Below are 21406 nucleotides of genomic sequence, written 5' to 3'. Positions count from 1 at the left end.
GACTCCGCTCTCTCTCACTCTGGACAGAACCGCCTGGATCAGCTTTATGGGCGGGAAGGCATAGAGTTTCTGCATCGGCCAAGGGTGGGCGAATGCATCTATCCCCAATGGAGCTGGAGGGCTCAGGGAGAACCAAAGCGGGCATTGGGACGACTCCTGAGATGCAAAGAGGTCCACTTCCGCTTTTCCGAACCTCTCCCAGATCAGGGCCACCGTCTGGCGGTTCAACATCCATTCCCCAGACCTGAGCTTCTGCCTCGACAGGAAATATGCTGCGAGGTTCAGAATCCCTGGGACATGAACTGCTCTCAGAGAGAGGAACTTGTCCTGGGACCACAGAAGAAGGTGACGCGCATGCCTGTCTAGGGTGCGCGAACGTGAACCCCCCTGTCTGTTTACATGGGACACTACTGCCATATTGTCCGTTCTGACAATGACATGGTGCCCTTCGAGGAAAGGGAGAAAGTGGCAAAGAGCCAGGAAGACAGCCCTCAGCTCCAAGCTGTTTATGTGCCACGAGTGGGTCTCGCCAGTCCAAACCCCACACGCTGGCCTGCCCTCGAAAACCGCTCCCCAGCCGGTCAGAGAGGCATCCGTCGTAACCATTTGATGACGGAATACCGCACCCATACCGACTCCTTTCTGAAGGAAGAGGGGGTCCCGTCAGATTGACAGGGCGCGAAAGCAACTGCGCGACACCTTCAATAGGCGAAGGGCTGGCCCCGTGGGCCGAGCCCCTGAGAGCTTCATCCACCACAGAAAAGGTCTCATGTGGAGTAGCCCTAGAGGTAGTACAGGGGAGGCCGCAGCCATAAGGCCCAGAAGTCTGCGGCAGGTGCTCACGGTAACATGCTGGCCTAGCGCAAAGCGGGACAGACATGTCTCCAGACTGGAAATCCGTGCAGGAGCCAAACGGGCCTGCATAAGAACGGAGTCCATGTGTACTCCCAAGAAAACCGTGCTCTGAGCTGGAGAAAGAACGGTCTTCTCCGTATTCAACCTCAAACCGAGAGACTGAATATGACGGAGGACAATGTCCCTGTGGTGAGTCACCAACTCTCTGGAGTGGGCTAAAAGTAGCCAATCGTCCAGGTAGTTGAGTATATGGATGCCCTGGAGCCGCAACGGGGCCAGAGCAGCATCCATACACTTTGTGAACATCCTTGGCGCTAGAGCGAGGCCAAAGGGGAGGACCCTGTACTGGTACGCTTTCTCTCCAAAGGCGAACCTGAGAAACTTCCTGTGTCGCCGTACGACCTGGATGTGGAAATAAGCATCCTTGAGGTCTACTGTCACGAACCAGTGCCCCAGCCGGATATGAGATATGATGGCCTTCAACGTCAACATTTTGAATTTCCCTTTGTAAAGAGAGAAGTTCACCCGGCGAAGATCTAGTATCGGCCGCAGGCCGCCTCCCTTCTTCGGGACCAGGAAGTAACGGCTGTAGAAGCCCTGTTCGACTTCCCCTGAAGGAATCTCTTCTATCGCCCCCTTCAGCAGAAGGGATGAAATCTCCTGCTGTAGTACAGAAGCCTGAGCGGCGCTGTCGACTACAGTAGGAAAGACCCCGTTGAAGCAGGGGGGTTTGCGACAAAACTGAAGCGTGTAGCCGAGCCGAACTGTGCGAAGGATCCAAGGCGATACCCCTGGTAAACGCTCCCATTCTTGAACGAAATGTGATAGAGGGAGAGGAGTGTTGCAGTGCAGGGGACATAGGGTGAGATAGGGTGAGATAGGGTGTCGCGCTGTCCATGGGGAGGCGTGGTTGACCGTGGAGGAGAGCGCTTGGCGTCCTGACACGTACTGGGGGGTACCACCACCTGGATAGAAGTAACTGGGTCCGCCTGCTTCAGAGGAAAACGAACTGTGCCTCCGAGGAAGCAATTGGCGGGTATAACGTGCGCCGGGAGCGAGGGGAGAAAGCAAGACGCGTCTCCTTCCTCCTGCTCCGGACTGGGTGAAGTGAGTGAAACAGGACCTGCACTTCGAAACACACTTGGTGGCGAAGGTGACAGGGTTGGAGGAGGAGAGCCGGTTGGAGGAGGGCAGAAACGCTTGCGCGGTCTGTCCCAACCTCGTAGATCTGGTGCGGCTCTCCTCCTTCTGACCTGCGGGTCAGGAACGGCTCGAGGAGGCTGGAGCGGCCGATTTGTTGGACCGCTTCAGCTGAAGGCGCTTGTGAGGGCGCTGGCGGGGAAACGGATGACCTCGGGCTCCCCAGACCGTAGTTGGTGGGGGATGAGCCGGGTCATTCCTTCTAGTAGGGAATTCAACCCTATGAGCAGAGCGTTCTCGGGTCTGAGAAGGGGGAGGGTTGGAGTCTCTTGGCTCTCTAGATCTCCTGGGCATAAACTGCCTGAGCGCGCCCGACTGAGACTTAGCGGCACGGAACTTCTCAACCACCGTGTTGAGCGCTTCCCCGAAAAGACCTGAGTGGGAGATAGGGGCGTCCAGAAGAAAACTCTTATCCTTTTCTCGGATCTCCGTGAGATTCAACCAGAGGTGGCGCTCTGCGGCAACCGAGCCCGCCATAGAGCGACCTACAGCCCGAGCAGTGTGTTTGGTGGCTCTTAGGGCCAGATCTGTGGCTTTGCGAAGCTCTTTGACAGCTTCGGGCGTCAGTCCCTCTCCTTCGTCCATGTCCTTAAGGACGTCCGCTTGGTAGGCTTGAAGGATGGCCATGGTATGCAGGGCCATGCCTGCTTGACCAGCCGCCATGTAAGACTTCCCAATAAGGGAGGAAGTACTCCTACAAGCTTTGGAAGGAAGGAGGGGACGCGACTTCCAGGACGGTGCAGACGACGGGGCGAGGTGGTTAGCCAGCGTGTCCTCGACCGCTGGAATAACGGAATAACCCTGCTCCACAAAACCCACATGGTTGGTGAAGTCAGCGGCTGCCGCATTAGTTAGGCGTGCGGAGAAAGGCTGCTTCCCGGATCTGGAGATCTCGTGATGCAGATCGCTGAAAAAGGGCAGCTTTCTTCGCTAGAATTCTTTCTAGAATTAAGGCCACTAAGGAATCTCTCGTCGAGTTTGGACGATTGAGACTCGCGGGGCTCAACAGGCCAGTCTATAGAGAGCTTCTCTGTAGCGCGCGAAAGCACGTCAATAAGCTCAGTGTAGGCCGCGCGTCCTGGCCGCTAGGCGGGATAACGTCATCAGTCAAAGCAGGCCCGAAATCCTCGGAGTCGGAAGCTGCAGTGTAAATCACGTCATCCAGACCGAAAGAAACCGATTCGCGGGCTCCCGGGCTGGGGCATAAATAATCATGCGCGAATTCAACCGCGCCACATGCGTGCTCGGGGGAGGGAGGGAGAGAAGGGGCGAGGCCCGTCTGCTCGTACTCAATATCCTCGAGCTCAACATCCGAGCCCCAGGCCGCGGATCCACGAGAGGCCTCAGCGGTCTCGGGAGCGCGACGGGGGGAAACGAATGACTCCTTCTCAAAAACCGCGAGTCTAGAGCGGAGGGTTTTGAGAAGGAGATTGTCACAAAATTTACATTTTGACAATCCTAATACAGCCTCACGCGCATGCGAAAAACCCATACATTTAACACACTTACTGTGAGGGTCTTCGTTCGAAATGAAACGAACGCATGGCGGAGAACAGCGTCGATAATCCATGACACTTCACTGTAAGGAGAACAGAGTTCCACTTATGCCAGTCGCTGAAGTGTTGAGACGAAAGCTGTAGTTGAATTAGAAAAATTCAGGCTCAGAAAAACCGAACGAAGGGAAAGATGTGACCGCTTCGTGAAGGCAGAGAAATCTGAGGAGAGGATGGCCCGCGCGCGTTCGTCATGCTACGATGTAAGAGCGTCGGGGCGGAGCCAGCTTGCGCGAGCGCCATCAGCCAATGAATTGGCGTGATTCTATAGGGCTTCAGGCAATCGGCACATCCAGAGGATATCCCACTGCGCTTTCCGCAGCGTTGAGTGAACCTATGAAAGAGAACTCTGTAACTGGGATCTTTTATAATCTGAGAAGCAGAAGACTTCAAAACCTCCATTCGACCTCCATTTAATCCTATTGCTGTCTTGAAGAAAAAAATTGACATATTAAAGAGATGTCATTTGTGATTTGTCTTTCCTACTCTCGTAATAGTGCGAAACAGAATTGAGAAAACTCCATTATCTTTTCAAGCTGCCTATTCACAGTACGTGGGAGACTGAGAAAGTGCCGTGTGCCCTGTGACGACGTGCCAGTGTGTGCCATCTGTGAGAGAACCAGATTAGAGCACCGCCACCGAGCTCTTAAGACCACTTCCATTTGTCAGTGCATCTCTCTTGGCTCGGGACCACAGACCGGCCCCATCCATCTCACCCCGTCTCCATATGCTCGTGTGCTGATTCTCACTGGCAGAGCAGGGGTCAACCGTCTCCCGACAGGACCTCCTGCTCCACCCGGCACATCTCCATGAAGAGCTGAAAGCATGAGACGTGACTGCTGTTTTTAGTGCTTGTTTCATGTACATGCCCGTAGGAGAGAAAAATCCCATGTGAGATCTCTCTAATATCTAAATTGCTTCTCCTTGACAGCAGAGATTAAATTGATTGCAAATTAGCTTAAAATAATATTTTTCAGTTGATAATATTTCCTCTGAACTGTGCTCAGATTTGCCAAGATGCCAAAGTCAGAGATTTTAAAGGGGTCCTATTATGCTGTTCCCCTTTTTCAACTTTAGTTAGTCTGTAATGTTGATGTTTGAGCTTAAAAAAAGATCTGCAATGTTACAAAGCTCAAAGTCCACTCCAAAGGGAGACATTTTATTAAAAAGAATCCCCTTTTCAAGACCTATAACGAACGGCTCGTTTGGACTACAACGAATTCTTTCGGATCTTGTCATAATGTTCCTCATAAGTCAGTTAGGACATTTCATTTTCGAAGTGCCATGATACTTACAAGTAATGCACTAAAACATTGTCAGGTTCATGTTCATCTGGTTCGGATATGTTTATGGTTAAGTTTAAGTGGTAGGCTACATCATTTTCAAACACGATAGAGCATTATCCTTTTAGCGACACTCACCGGACATTTCAATTCAGAACTGCCACGTATGTATAACAGGCTTGTGCAAAATTCAGAATTTCAGAATTGGCCTCCATTCAATTCATGAATTGGAACTTGAATTGAATTGACTCCGCCCCACAGGAAGTTGAATTTGAATTTGAATTGGAATGACAGGAAGTGGAATTAAATTCATGGCAATTCAAAGAAATTCTACACAGTCGCACATAGGGTGACCACCATCAAACAAACCAAATGTGGGACATTGTGGGACATGTTACCAAGACTAAAACATAACCTGAAACTTTTATATAATGTCCATTTAACTTAATAAAAACATTTGTATTCTGCATTTCAGCTGATAAAAATACTTTGTTATTTAGTCCCTTCCAGACAACACAATTACATCACGATGTAACATGTCTTTATTTTACTTGACATTTAAATTCAACATCACTGAGCAAGGCAGCAGGCATCATGCAGAGAACTATTTTTGAAACAGTTCTGACTAAAGGCCTCATTATGCTTCTGCGTCAACTCCACGGCGTAGCTACGCCGTCACTCCTACGGCGTCGTGGCCGTTTAATGGTTCTGCGTCAGGTTGAGTTGCATCACGGTGCATCTGACCAGTCACAGCCCTTGTGGTCTGCGTCGCCTTGACGCGTAGTTAAAATTTTTTGGAGGTGCACGTCAAGCTACGGTGGAGGGGTTCGCGGCGACGCAGAGGGGTCTGCGGGGGTACGCCGTCGATTCGACGCAGAAGCATAAAACAGGCTTTAGTCCAACTAAAATCCAACAAAATAAATAACGAACAAATAAAATATAAAACAACATGAAATTAGTTTATTGAAAGCCTTATATGTTAAGAATATATTACACCAAACACTTTCATATTTTTAAAAGGATGTGAATTAAAACAACTACAGCAGGCAATAAGTTGATAAATTCTGTTAAATTAAAATTTTAATTTAACGAATTATCCATTTGTTTTCTGACAGGGAACACATGGAACGACTCACCGCTCAACATTTTGATTGACAACCTACTAGTGACCGTGTTTACTCCTTTCTTGCCACCATTGGATATGATATTAAAAACGGCTGTTGTATTTGTACTTCTGACGAAGCGCTGTTAAATATAGGTGAAAAACTACGGCGTGAAAAAATAAAATGCTTTCTTAAAAAGGCAAAAGAACGCATGCAAATTTTGTTAATATGATAATTAAAAACAAACAGACTGATAAAAATGCGAGACATTTTCTCAATATGCGACGTGGGGGACAAGGGGTGAAAATGCTGTGCGGTACAACGCAAAGCGTGACGGGTGGTCACCCCAGTCACACAACAGAAAGAATATGTTGAATCTCACATACATTCAGCGTTAGGAAGGTTACTTTGGAAATGTAATTGCTTACTGTTATAAGTTACCCATTATAAATGTGGTTTGGATTATTTTATTTGGATTACTTTATCAATGTAAATCAATTTCCTTTTAATTTGATTAGTAACTAATTAAATTACACATTTTACCTCAGTAATACAACTAAATACAATTACATTCATTTTGTAATTCAATAACATAATTTCATTACAGTTAACTCACTCCTCAATCCTGCATAGATTTTGTTCTAATATACTGTATATATATATAAAAACAAATGTCCACCTAAAATTGTTTTTTTTTTCTTCTAAAGATTTACTAAAGTAATTCTGGGAGTCATGTTCTATCATGTTCCACAAAATTACAATTACAATAAATCAAACTTAATTATTTGTTCTGTGACTAGAGCTTTTAACATTCATTGCTGGGGGAAAATATTTCCTGTTAATGTAATCTGTACAAGTAGTTCAAACTAATATCATTTATAAAATATGTAATGCAATCATATCTGACATATACTGTAAAGCTTCATTATTAAACACTTCACATAAAATATCTATATGAATTTCTTAGAATTTGTTTTGAATTGCAATTCTGCTTCCTTTAATTCAAATTCGAATTGTAATTCTAGATCCTGTTTTTGACATCAATTCAAATTCAATTCAAATTCAAGACTTGAATTGGAATTTAGGAGTCATTCTCAATTCAATCCTGAATTGTGCACAAGCCTGATGTATAACCAACGCAATAAAACGTTGCCAGGTTCACATTAATCCGTTTCAGATAAAACTTTGAAAGTATTGCAAAACGTGCAAGAAGCAACGTATTATCATTTTGGAGAAATGTTGCCACAGGCATGTTTTTGCAATGAGGCTGCAAACGTGAGATAAAAAAAAAAATTCTGAAGCGGCCAAGCCATTTTAGCTTGCTTCAACAAGTCTTTGAGCTCTTTTATCATGCGTTTCACAGACTCGTATTGCATCACAAGTGCAATGCTGTACCAGGTGAGCTACTGAGTAAGTTTACTATGTTAGAAAAGCCATACATATGGAGCTGGTTATGTGATGGCAAAGTCAAAATGTATTAGTTTACAAATCATGCACTAGGGTAAAACTGTTTTGAGGTAATACTGTGTAAGGAACCAAACAAAAATCAGTCTTTATTTATCAATAATCTGTCCCTGTAATCATCATTTGTGTGAAAAAGAATACAAGTTGTTGATGTTTTACTGCGATGTTCGTTACAGCTGTAAACTGCAGTGAATTGAATGGTAGGTTTTTGAAAAACTGTAGGTAAAGCCATGATTTTTCAATGAGCCTATGTTGTTTATTTTATTGCTCTGGACTTTTACTGTACATCAATAATTTAGATTTTTCTAAAGGAGGAATATCTTGAAACTTCAATGACAGGCATATCATAACTCCAATCACTTACATTTTTCACAGACACAAAACCATCTAAACGAAAACCTTTGATCCCAAGCAGTGATAAGAGGGCACACTGATGCTGGATGTCATGCCTAAATAAGAAAGTGTTATATCTGCAATTCAAAAGCACTCATTCATATTGACTGTTTGAAATCATGCATGCAGATATCACAGGCTCAACAATATGGATTTTTTTCCTGCTGACCCTGTTGAGCCAACAGTAGATTTTTAAATGCCCTGCCAACCTTTTTACTGGCCCTGCGGCAAGAATAACTAACAAAATTGCACATAAATCTTTTTATACCAGTTCATCTCTGCATATGCATAAGTTTCTAGCAAAAGTTGTGTTTTTTAAGGATAAAAAAGCTAGTCGACAAACTGCTTTTGCTGGAGACTGCAGGCATATGCAAAGATGGACAGGTGTCCATCTTACACTGGACATTTTACATTTGTCACTGACAGCTATTATTGTAAATTATCTGAATTATGAAATTTAATTTATTTCTGTGATGCAACGCTGAATTTTCAGGATCATTACTCCAGTCTTCAGTGTCACAAGATCCTTCAGAAATCATTCTAATATGCTCAAGAAACATTTCTTATTATTATCAATGTTGAAAACAGTTGTGATGCTTCATACTTTTGTGGGGACCATGTTTCATGGTTATTTGATGAATAGAATGTTCAAAAGAACAGCATTTATTTTAAATAGATTTTTTTTGTAACATTATGAATGTATTTACTGTTACTTTTGATCAAGTTAATGCACCCTTGCTGAATAGAAGTATTTTAAAGTGATTAATGCCCCCAAACTTTAGAACAGTAAATATGCATCACATATATTATACATATAATATTGGAAAAGTTTGCATGCTGTGTCTAATTGATATGTATTGATTTCACTGAACTTTGTGTTTACATTTAAAAGACAGCACAAAAAGCTACTTATTACACCTCACTTTTCAATACACTATCTACTACAGCTATTATTGATAGATCATAGATCAGAGAGATCAGATGTGCTCCTACAGATGTGCAAATCCAGACTCCAAACACTTCTGTTTAGCTGTGCATTTAATGAATGAGCACTGTGTCACTGTTCGTCCGACTGTTTGTACTGTATTTTTCATTCTTTTTTATTCTAAACTGTTTTAATTATTCTTATTTCTTTTGATTATTTAAATTTATTATATGTAAAGCACTTTGAATTACCATTGTGCATGAAATGTGCTAGATAAATAAACTTGCCTTGCCTAGTACAGCATGAGAAACATGCAAACAGGGACTTTGCAAGACTTGAAAACATATACATGATCAACAAATGTAAAATGTAGTAAGAACACAGTACTAGCATGTCCGTGGTACTTACATGGCACAGGGCGGCACCCCGTTCCCTTCAGGTTCACAGGTCTGAATTTCCTCCAGGTCGGGGCACTCGGACCCTCCTCCAGTAGGAAGCCGGACCAGCTGTCTGCGGCGGGAGCGTGTGCCCTGAGGAACACTGGAGTCCGAGCAGCTCTTGGAGCACAAACCCCACTTGCTCCATTCACTGACCACACAGTCTTTAGGCATCAGACAGGACTGGTAAGTCTCCGGAAGACTCCAGTGAGGACACTGACTGATACAGGACAGAGGGGTAAAAAGACTGGTCAGTCAAAATGTCAAGATAATAATTCTTTTACAGTTTAGAACACCACATTTCAATGGAATTAATTAAATCCATTACACTCAAATTAGAAAAAATAAATATTTGTTTAATAGAAACAGAAGAGAATAAATATTATATGAGAGTGTAATGTTGGTTTGGGTTCGGTTTGTGTTCATGTCTTTTATTTTGAAATCCTCATAATCTTGGTTCCTGCTTGTGTCATGTGATTACTTGGCCTCATGTGATCATATCTTGTACTATTCTTTGTTCATATTGGTTGATCATCTTGACTGTTCACAGCTGTTTCTTGCTAGTCATTAGTTTTTGTGTATATATAGCCCTCATGTTACCATTGTCTAGCTTTGTCTGCGTAACCGCTGTAGGTGAGTTCGGTTTTCAAGTCAAGCCAAATCTTTGTTTAGTTTGTATTCAGTTCATATTTATGTTAAAAAAACCTGCACTTGGGTTCTACACAAGTTGCTCCAGTGGACTTTCATTACAATATGAGACTAAACCATATAATGTATATATATAATGTATTATATATTTACAGTGTTGGCCAAGCAACTTGGAAAATGTAGTGATCTTTGCTAGCACTTCAAGACCATTTCGCAATACAGTCAGATTTAATCTCCTTCAGCCAACACCTTCTTTGCTGATCTCCGAGCCTTTGCCATCGACGAGCCCCTGCAGTGGAATGAGCGACCGGATCAGCGGACGTGGCAACTTCAACTGGGCGCCGCCTTCCACTGAATCGCCATTAACCTGCGACCATCCGGCGAAAGAGAAGCCTTTATATCCTTTTTGGCTACTTCTGTGTGTTCGCCGTCGAGACACTAGGAGCTGAAAGAGCAAATTTTCCAACGGATGTGTTTCAAATGCCACGTTCCGGATGCACTTCATGCAGAGCATTTCTGCATGAAACTGACGGACACAGCGAGTGCACCCCATGTCATGCCTGGGCCAGCAATGTTGGCAGCCCGCACTGCGAGAGCCTGCCCATCTCCATCCTGTGCTCCTCTTGGACGTTGAGCCCACCCCTCGCACTCCCGCTCTTCCTTCCATCCTCGAAGCCTCGACTGCAGGTGCAACGAACTTATTCGCGTCCTCGTGAAAGCTGTCAAGGGCCTCGACATTGAGTGGTCTCCGCCTCATGAGCCCAAGAGAAGTCGTCTCGACGGGTGGTTTCTGTTGGGGTGTCAGAAGACCCCTCATCAAAGACCAGCAAACTGATTCCCCAAGGTACACGACGAACTGACTAAATCATGGCGCACCCATTACTCGGCGCGCTTGAAAACTTCAACCTCCGCAACGCTCTCGACTATCGACGGTGCTAAAGAAAAGGGCTACAACACGTTGCCCCCCCCTGGAGGAAGCTGTGGCCGCGCATCTCTGCCAGCCTACCTCTAGCGGATGGAGAACTAAGGCGGTGTCCCCATCCAAGCCCTATAGAACGAAATTTGCCTTCGCTGGTCGTGCTTATACCTCCGCCGGCCAGGCCACATTGGCTTTGCACACAATGGCGATACTTCAAGTGTTTCTGTCATGTAATCACACACGGAAACAGATGATCCAATAGCAGGTATATTTATTAAAGGGTAATCCGTACTCACAACAGTCCAGGCAAATGGTCAAAAATCCGATAAGTCAATCCAAGAACATAAAACATGAACAAGAACAAGAACAGGCAGCATACAGGAACAGAAGTGTGCGGACATTAAACAAGGACTCCGTAACAAACACTAACACAGACAGGGATTATATACACACAGAACTAACAAGGTGATGGGAAACAGCTGAGTGCAATAATCAGATAAGTGACAGAACAGAATGCAGGGAATTGTAGTCTAATGTGAATGACACCGTGAGAACGAGGACCTTTAGTGATAACCCAGGGAAACACAACCAGACACTGTGACAGTTTCAGCCCCGCCCAGCGGCTGAAGTTCACCGACACCCATTACTGGTGCATCAGGGACCCCAACCCAAGCTTGTGTTGGACCATGAGCCTCGGAAGCCCTCCTTGTCGAATGACAGGGGAGTAAAGAGAGGGTTTAAGTCTCGCCATGGCCAGACCTCTCTCGAAGAAAGCTCATGCACGTCTCTCAGTCCACTCTTCAGTTCAGGTGACTGGAAATGTTTTAACTGTAGTAAATGGGCCGTTGCAAAACACACACCCCTACAAACAAAAGCTGTTTTAACAGCGACCCAAATAAAGCACAAAAAGAGCACTTTTCTGTTAACCCCCCAAATAAATGCAGTCAATGGGCCCGCTGTAAGGCGTGCACCGCTGTAGAAAAACACTGTTCTTACAGCAGCTCAAACAAAGCGAGGACTGAGTGTTTCCCTAAAAGCCCCTCTCACAGTTTGGCACTCAACGCACTCAGATCGGCCAGCCTGGACGCGATAACCAGACTACTCCTCATTTGGGCACATGCCAACTTGCACTCACTAAGGCCCACAACTGGCCCAGCCGCCCCCTTTATGGGTTCCCTCCCGTCTCGATGCTCCCACAGGTAATCGAACGGATCAGGGAGAGCAAGTGCTCAGTCCTCCTCATAGTCCCCCTCTGGAGATCCAAAATTTGGTTTCCAGACCTGGCGAAACTGCTAAAGGCAGCTCCCTTGCCTATATCGCGGAGGAAGGACCTCCTTACGCAGGTGAACGGGTCAATCTGGCACCCACGCCCAGATCTGTGGGCCCTACATGTATGGCCCCTCAATGGGTACCCAGGGACCTCCCAGAGGGAGTCCAAAAATCCATGATTGAAGCTAGAGCACCGTCTACCTGACGCCTCTATGCCCTCTGCTGGTGTGCAGCATGAAACGTAGACCCACACGTTTGTGAAGTACCTGTTGTACTTTCCTTGGTTCAGGACCTAACTGGACGCGGGCAGGACCCCCTCCACGCTCAGAGTATATGTGGCGGCCTTCCTGGGACCTATCCATGGTCCTCAGGGCCCTTAGGGGTCCCCCGTTTGAGCCACTCCAGACGGCAGACCTTAAACCACATTATACCTTTATAAAGGGCCCGACTTTTGTCTGGTCTTAGGGTGAATTGTGACTTTCAAACTTTACTATTGACCTTGGGCTACTTAGCCTCAGGTAATGGTTCAGGGCGAAGTCGCTAGTTAATAGCACGGCGTTCTAAAATGGATTCCCACTGCGTGTAGCTACGCAATTTGAAATGAACATTCTCGAAAGGGAACGTACTCGGTTACTAACATAACCTCGGTTACATGAGAGTAGGAAATGAGTATTGCATATCCTGCCGTGCTATTACGATTGGCTCAGGTGCTGTTACTTAAACCTGACTCTACGGTGAAATGGTCTGTTTATATAGGCATAAGCCATGCCCATTCTGACACGCCCTGGGGCTCAAAGCGACCCGATTGGTTTGTGCGTCTCAGTCGCCTCGCCATAGGTTGCTGCAGTTGCTGCAGCACAGCCAGTGAGCGAGCTAGACAATCTGCTCTGTGCTCGCTGTGCAGCTGCACTGCATTTTAAAATAATGGCTTCAATATTCTCGAGAAAAGGAGTTCTCCCACTGCATATAGCTAAGCAATACTTGTTCCCTACTCTCAGTTACTCTTGAAACTCTTTTGTTACAACCGTTTTGTCTTTTTTTGCATGCATCTCTTCTGTTCCTAATAAAAATATAAGCAATAAAATAAAATAATGAATTAATACATAAATAAAATAAAGTATTACAACAGCACTTTATCTTTGAATAATTTAATTACATGTTTTTTGTTAACTTAACTCACTTTGCAGTTGAACAACAGCTTTTGTAAGAGTTTCAGTGGCCGGTATAGCTTAACGCTGAGCAGTGTAAATGCAGCAGTTTCTGTTGGTCTCTTATTATCTCAGTAAGCAATGCAGCTGACGAGCTATTACAGATAATTACAGACTGCTTCCTTTCCAGCGTAGCTTCATTTAGCAACTGCTCATTTAGGTGCCAAACTCACCTCAGGGCAGCATGGACCCTTAATAAACACACAAACTTCAAAGCTGGCACTGTTTTCCACCCACTTTAAACCCAGATTAAGATGTCTCGAAATCATTTAAAAATCTGGCAACATAAAGACACCATATTGCAGCACAATAGCTTTTCCTGAGGTATAAAACAGATAGTAGCCATAGGTAAACTGTATTTGGCAGAAATGGAGAGTATGTCAGTCTGTTGATGGAATAGCGATTGTGGGCTTCTGTCAAAATCGTGACTAGGACTGGGCAACAATAAATTAATTAATTAACACAAGGAAGAATAAGATTCTATTCACCAGCAGTGCAGCAAAACCAGGACAGTTTAAAAAAATGCACAGGCTGGATGAAGCTCGCTTGACGACATCCGTTCCTAAATCAATATCTTAACAAATTGAAAATAGCCTTAAATAATGTAAAGTTACCAGCACACATCAAGTTGTTCGAACGAAAAGTACCTGCTTCTAAAAGCGAATAAACATATCCTGTACCTGAAGATGAACTCCAAACAATCAGCCAGTGATTGTAACCAGCTGATAACAAAGAATTTTCTTAAGTGTCAAATTGGTATCAAACTGTGTTGTTCTGCTGAAATGCGCATTGCTGCACTTCACAATATTACCAACATGCATTGTTTTTAAGCACAGGGTAGCACATTTTGGTGAGCTTTTGTTTACAGCTTGTTGATAGAATGAGGACACCAACATTTCCATTTAAATGAGAATGATGTTTCTCCTTTAATGCCAGAATAACTCAATTGTGGGAATACCGGAGAACCTCAGTGCAGCAGCAAGAGTATTATGAAGAAGTCCATCAAATCCTAAATAAAATTTACAGGAAATTCTAAATTGAACAATGCAAGTGTATGCATAACATTTAGGCAACACTGAACAAAGGTATAGCTATGATGCACAGTCTTTAAGAGTGTCTGTGTAAAGTCACACACACAAAGAACCAGTACAACAGATGAGATCTTGCTAGATATTACACTAAGATCTGTTGGTTTATTATACTGACAAAAGCAAAGTGATGAAACAGAATAAGAATGGTGTGATTGGTTTGTTCGTGATGATCTACTCGCTTATCACAGAGCAAGTGCTTCAGAACAACTTCCACTTTCTTGAACTAAGAAAACAAGTATGGATATTTCAGGAGCAAAAAGAAACAAGTCAAAGAGTAATATTTCTGCTCCTGGAGTATTTTTTGTCTGATTCCATGTAAATATATACTCGGCCATTCAAAAGTGCAGGTTAGTAAGATTTGTTTTAAAGAAATTGATACTTTTATTGAAGATGAATTATTCTGATGAAAAAAGTGATATTAAAGACATTTATAATGTTAGAAAAGATTTCTATTTTCAAATAAATGCTATTCTTTTGAACTTTATATTCATCAATAGAATCATGAAAATATGCATCACTGTTTTCACAAAAATATTAGGCAGCACAAATGTTCTCAACATTGATGATAATCAGAAATGTTTCTTGAGCAGCAAATCAGCATATCAGAATGATTTTTGAAGGATCATGTGACACTGAAGACTGGAGTAATGATGCTGAAAATTCAGCTTTGTATCACAGGAATAAATTACATTTTAAAATATATTCAATTAGAAAACAGTTATTTTAAATTGTAATAATATTTCACAATATTGCTGTTTTCACTGTATTTTTTATCAAATGCAGTCTTGGAGACTTAGTTTATCCAAAAACATTTATAATCGTACTAACTGCAAACTTTTGAAAGTGTATCTCCAATTTCCTACCAAAGCATTAGCCTTACATTAGCTACAAAATCTGCATGAGTTTATAAAACTCATTTCAAGAATGACGACACCAGATACACACGGTCTAAAAGGATATATATATATATATATATATATATATATATATATATATATATATATATATATATATTTTTTTTTTTTTTTACTTAGATTTAAATTGAAACTAATCTGAGGGAACTGGAAGAATATTCCACAGTTTTGGCCCAAAAATAGAAAAGCTTGATGACCCTTGATGTTGGCCATTCAATTGTTTCTGTAAAGGTAACATTACCTGGAGAAACCTCAGGCTAGAACACTGAATGTTTTTCTTTCAAATATCAAAGGTCATACACTGTACGATGAGATACACAACCTATAAGGCTGCACCAAAACTTTTTAAATAACTACAAAACTCTTGAACATTAATACTCGGCAGGAGTCTGTGCCATTACTTTCAGCCGTGTCACACAATCTGCTGCTGGGGAATATACAGTTGTCATTTCTACAGTTGAAAATAGACATCAAGCGTGGGAGTGCTTTGACAGCACAGCGGAGACCCAGACGAGTCACGCCGCCGTCATCCTCTTTCTGTCAGCGGCTGACGGAGAGCACACATACCCCGGAATCCCTCGCTTTTAGGACTCATTTAACTGCTATTAGCCAGAACGATTAGCACTACAATAAAAGAGATCCAGCTCAAGAGAAAGTAATACGTAACGGATTCCCTTTTAACGCAGACATTAAAATGATCAGTGTTTGTTTAATATTAATGGATATGTAGAATGAGAAAGCCTCAAGCATAATATAAGCATGAGTGCCTTATGAATCAACCACTCATATTAGACACCATATACAGGTCCTTCTCAAAAAATTAGCATATTGTGATAAAGTTCATTATTTTCCATAATGTAATGATAAAAATTAAGCTTTCATATATTTTAGATTCATTGCACACCAACTGAAATATTTCAGGTCTTTTATTGTTTAAATACTGATGATTTTGGCATACAGCTCCTAAAAAACCCCAAATTCCTATCTCAAATAATTAGCATATCATGAAAAGGGTCTCTAAATGAGCTATTAACCTAATCATCTGAATCAACTAATTAACTCTAAACACCTGCAAAAGATTCCTGAGGCTTTTAAAAACTCCCAGTCTGTTTCATTACTCAAAACTGCAATCATGGGTAAGACTGCCGACCTGACTGCTGTCCAGAAGGCCATCATTGACACCCTCAAGCAAGAGGGTAAGACACAGAAAGAAATTTCTGAACAAATAGGCTGTTCCCAGAGTGCTGTATCAAGGCACCTCAGTGGGAAGTCTGTGGGAAGGAAAAAGTGTGGCAAAAAACGCTGCACAACGAGAAGAGGTGACTGAGGAAGATTGTGGAGAAGGACCGATTCCAGACCTTGGGGGACCTGCGGAATCAGTGGACTGAGTCTGGAGTAGAAACATCCAGAGCCACCGTGCACAGGCGTGTGCAGGAAATGGGCTACAGGTGCCGCATTCCCCAGGTCAAGCCACTTTTGAACCAGAAACAGCGGCAGAATCGCCTAACCTGGGCTACAGAGAAGCAGCACTGGACTGTTGCTGGTCCAAAGTACTTTTTTCGGATGAAAGCAAATTTTGCATGTCATTCGGAAATCAAGGTGCCAGAGTCTGGAGGAAGACTGGGGAGAAGGAAATGCCAAAATGCCTGAAGTCCAGTGTCAAGTACCCACAGTCAGTGATGGTCTGGGGTGCCATGTCAGCTGCTGGTGTTGGTCCACTGTGTTTTATCAAGGGCAGGGTCAATGCAGCTAGCTATCAGGAGATGTTGGAGCACTTCATGCTTCCATCTGCTGAAAAGCTTTATGGAGATGAAGATTTCATTTTTCAGCACGACCTGGCACCTGCTCACAGTGCCAAAACCACTGGTAAATGGTTTACTGACCATGGTATTACTGTGCTCAATTGGCCTGCCAACTCTCCTGACCTGAACCCCATAGAGAATCTGTGGGATATTGTGAAGAGAAAGTTGAGAGACGCAAGACCCAACACTCTGGATGAGCTTAAGGCCGCTATCAAAGCATCCTGGGCCTCCATAACACCTCAGCAGTGCCACAGGCTGATTGCCTCCATGCCACGCCGCATTGAAGCAGTCATTTCTGCAAAAGGATTCCCGACCAAGTATTTTAATTTTTAATAATTTTTTGAGATAGGAATTTTGGGTTTTCATGAGCTGTATGCCAAAATCATCAGTATTAAAACAATAAAAGACCTGAAATATTTCAGTTGGTGTGCAATGAATCTAAAATATCTGAAAGTTTAATTTTTATCATTACATTATGGAAAATAATGAACTTTATCACAATATGCTATTTTTTTGAGAAGGACCCTGTACAATTTATGTGAGGGTCAATGGCATATAAGCCTGTTTCCATAGAAAACTGAATTCTGGTGTAACCATCAAGTAGTATTTTCTTGAAATATTACTTGACTGTAGACTAGACTATTTGACTATTGAGTGTGCACATCAATAATTATCAATTAATCATTATTTTAAATGTTTTTTTAATTAATAAAATATAATTCATAATCAGCTTTATTTATTCATAAATATGTTTTTGTGTGCTGCACCACAACACTTTTTACAACATGAACTAATGAAAATAAAATATCTAAAGGAATATTAATAAATAATAATGAAGGAATTACAAACATAGAAAAGGTGTAACATAGTTAGGTTTTGGGGGAAGTCCCATCATGAAACATTTAACAACCTGAAATGAAAAAAAATAATAAAAAATGTAGAAATTCAAAACATGCTCGTCATAAAAGAATCATTGTACAAATTAAAAATGGCATGTATTTTTAAATAAATTAATATTAATGTTGTCTAATTATTCCTTAATATTAATTTATTAATAATCATTAAGTTTTTGAAGAGTTACACCACAATATATTTACAATCTGAGAGAATCAATTGAAAATATATAAATAAAAATAAGCAGTAATTCAGAAAAAAAAGCATCAAATGGTAAATGGACTTCATTTATATAGGCCAACAGACCAAAGGGCTTTACATATTGCCTCACAATCACCCATTCATACACCGACAGCAGTGTCAGCCATGCAAGGCGCCGTCCAGCTCGTCAGGACTCAGGAGCAGCTGGGGTTAGGTGTCTTACTCATGGACACCTCGACACTTGGTCAGGTGGAACCGGGGATCGAACCACCAACCTTCCGTTTTATAGACAACTTACATGAACCACTGAGCCACTGCCGCCCCATCAAAAGTCATTGTCATTCATTGGTCGAATTGCATTTTAATGTATTTTAAGCCAATCAATAAATAAAATATCATAAAGTTGTTGACCAATGAGGCAGGTAAGTTTACTGCATTCACTGTGTTTATTCACTTAACTCTTATTTACCAAAGCGTCAATTTTTCAGACGAAATTTTTGCAAAAAAAAAAAGAACAAGGTTACTTGGTAAATTAGTTGTTTTCAGATTATAAGGTATACTGAATGGATTGCACTTAAATACTTCACAACCTCACTTTTATTCATGTCAAAATAAGTCTACTAGACCAGTGTTTCCCAACCTTTTTTCAGCAACTGTACCCTTTGAAATGTTTCAAAAATGTTTGGCACCCTACACTAGTGATGTTATGAAAGTACTTTGATAGGATACCTTGAAACGTATTGATTTTCAATACCACAGGGAAGAACCGCCTACTGTCATATAGATATTTTTAATATTATCAATTTTTTTTTGTCCATGCATTGAAAGTCTAGGAATCAGTAATTTCTTCTGAAGAGATCACTTTATATGATGACATTTAATTAAGGCTTTTATTCATATATAAACATTACTCAATTACCATTTTCACTCAGTGTATTTGTGTTTTTATAGTGGGATCATTTTGTTGTAATTGCACAAGATAACTTGTTTTTAATATAAGTTTTTAATATATATTTTATAATGTAATCATTTCATTTTTTATTTATTTTTATATTTGTATAACCAATTTTATAATTTCAAGCGTGAAAGAGAAGTCTATTTTGGCGTGCGTCGTGTGTCAGCAGGACATTCACAGACAGCGCGTTCTCTTTTGTCATGTCACGCTTGAATGGTTTAAAAGCATTTGCATGAAGAAGAACGTGATCATATAATGTAACGTTAGCCAAATGATGACAGAAAAAACGGATGCTTCGTCAATTGCGTTAAATATTGTAAACGCGTTAAACTGAAAAACATTAATCGCATGCGTTACTGTTGACGGATGCTGCATTAATTGCATTAAATATTTTAAACGCGTTAAACTGAAAAACATTAAATCGCATGCGTTACTGTTAGCACGGACGTAACCGATGTGTTTGTGAATACGCGAATACGCGGCAAGACGGACGTTGTGACAATATTTTCGTGTGCATTTGACCGTAAGCGCAACAAGCCATGAAAAAGAGGCAGCTTTATGTGTAGTAGATTTAATTCATCCATTTAAATTAATTAATTTTATTTAAATTTGCACTGGTTAAAATGTATAAAACAGGAACAAGATATTTAACGAACATATATTTCAACAGTACATTAAAGGGTAACTAAACCCTAAAACAATTTTTTACATTTTATTTCTCAATGAAGCACGGGAATGGAATCATGCGCAACCCCTGCAATTCAATGCCGAAAACTTTAATTTTTATTATAAATTTGTGTGCGTTATTTGTTGTTATTAGAGACATCTGAGATTGATGATAGGCTACATAATAATTATTATATTATTTTTTTACACAATTTAGCAATTTTAAAATGTTTGATGGAGTTTTTACACAACACCCCTGCTTTCGCCAGACGGCACCCCGGTTGGGAAACGCTGTACTAGACTATCTTTAATTCTGATGGGAAAGGTCACTAACCTGAGTGATACTGTACTTCTGTTTCGATGTACACAAACCACTTGCCGAGACTGGTAGCCTACTTCGATATACCAGAGGTCATCCTCCAGTCGAGTCAGCCTGTTGCGGTTCCTTTTGTTCTTGATAAGTTCGCGCATCTCCGGGTCTCTGTTTCCTTTCCTCTCTTTGCCTTTCCTCCGCCGGGCTTGTCGTACGGTGCGAGCAGGATTGGCAGAGGAGGTCGGTGTCAGAGATGGTGGTGGAGGTAAAGGCGGCAGTTTGCACTCGCTCCAGCCGTCCACTCTCAGATTGAACACCGTCTCTCTGCCCTCGCAGGCCCTCGGCGCACACGTCTGGAACTCCGTCAGATTGGGGCAAGAAAGCCCACCGAAAAGCGGCGGCGCCACTATGGAGCGGACGCGGTTCTGCAGGCCCAGCCCGCAGGTCTTGGAGCACATGGTCCAGGGGGTGAACTCGGTCACCACACAGTCTTGAGGGCAGGGAATGAGACAGGCCTGTTCCTGCCGGGGTTTGGGCTCAAAGTACTCACAGATGGAGTCGTCGGCCGCCGAGCCGTCCACACTGAGCGCACAGTTCACCCCCCGCGTCTGGATGCCCTCTTCACCCTGCAAGCAAACACCTGTGCGGCCAGTCCGCAGCGATATGGGAACGCACTGGTTCCACGCGCCCCGCCGCCAGTCGTACAGGTCCTTGTGCCAGTCGCACACGCGGAAGCAGCTCTGCTGGTTGGCTGGTCGTGTGGACTGAAGGCAGTTTGTGGGAAGAGTCGTCCAGCCTTCCACATGAGCGCACCACACCGCTCGACTCTGACTCCCTCCTGGCCCGCACTCGCTGCCCATACATCTGCCCCATGGACCTGAGGAAAACACCACATCAATTACTGCAAAGTCTAAAAGCAAACGCAACATAATTATACCGCCTTATAAGATACTATGAAGATTATGGCACAATGCGTTGTAAAGTTGATTTGATTTATTCTGCATTATTGTAAATTGATCTTATTGTCATTTCTGTGATTTGTTTTTTAAAGTCTCTTATGCTCACCAAGGTATCAAAAATACATAGTAAAACAGTAATATTCTGAAATATTATTACAATCTAAATGAACTGTTTTCTATTTGAATATATTTTGAAATGTAATTTATTCCTGTGATGCAAAGCTTATTTTCCAACATCAATACCCCAGTCTTCAGTGTCAATGTCTAAATGCTGATTTGCAAGAAACATTTCTGATTATTTTCAATGTTGAAAACAGTTGCTTAATATTTTTGTGGAAATCATGATACATTTCT

General features: G+C 42.4%; 1 protein-coding gene across 2 annotated transcripts in view; it reads right to left on the bottom strand.

Moving 5' to 3' along the window:
• The window catches only part of thsd7ab (thrombospondin, type I, domain containing 7Ab), a 137028-nt gene that overhangs the window by 75689 nt on the left and 39933 nt on the right, over nt 1-21406 (bottom strand). For both annotated transcript variants that reach the window (XM_077221638.1, XM_077221639.1), the window contains exons 2-3: nt 20115-20970; nt 9185-9433 (exon numbers count right to left, since the gene is read on the bottom strand). In XM_077221638.1, the coding sequence (XP_077077753.1) occupies nt 9185-9433; nt 20115-20970 (1105 nt within the window). The remainder of the gene's footprint in view (nt 1-9184; nt 9434-20114; nt 20971-21406) is intronic.

Source organism: Siphateles boraxobius, unplaced genomic scaffold (assembly GCF_051911475.1).
Source record: "Siphateles boraxobius isolate OS27281-9 unplaced genomic scaffold, OSU_SipBor_1 84, whole genome shotgun sequence".
NCBI classification, from domain to species: Eukaryota; Metazoa; Chordata; class Actinopteri; order Cypriniformes; family Leuciscidae; genus Siphateles; species Siphateles boraxobius.
This window is presented reverse-complemented; position numbering and strand designations above follow the sequence as displayed.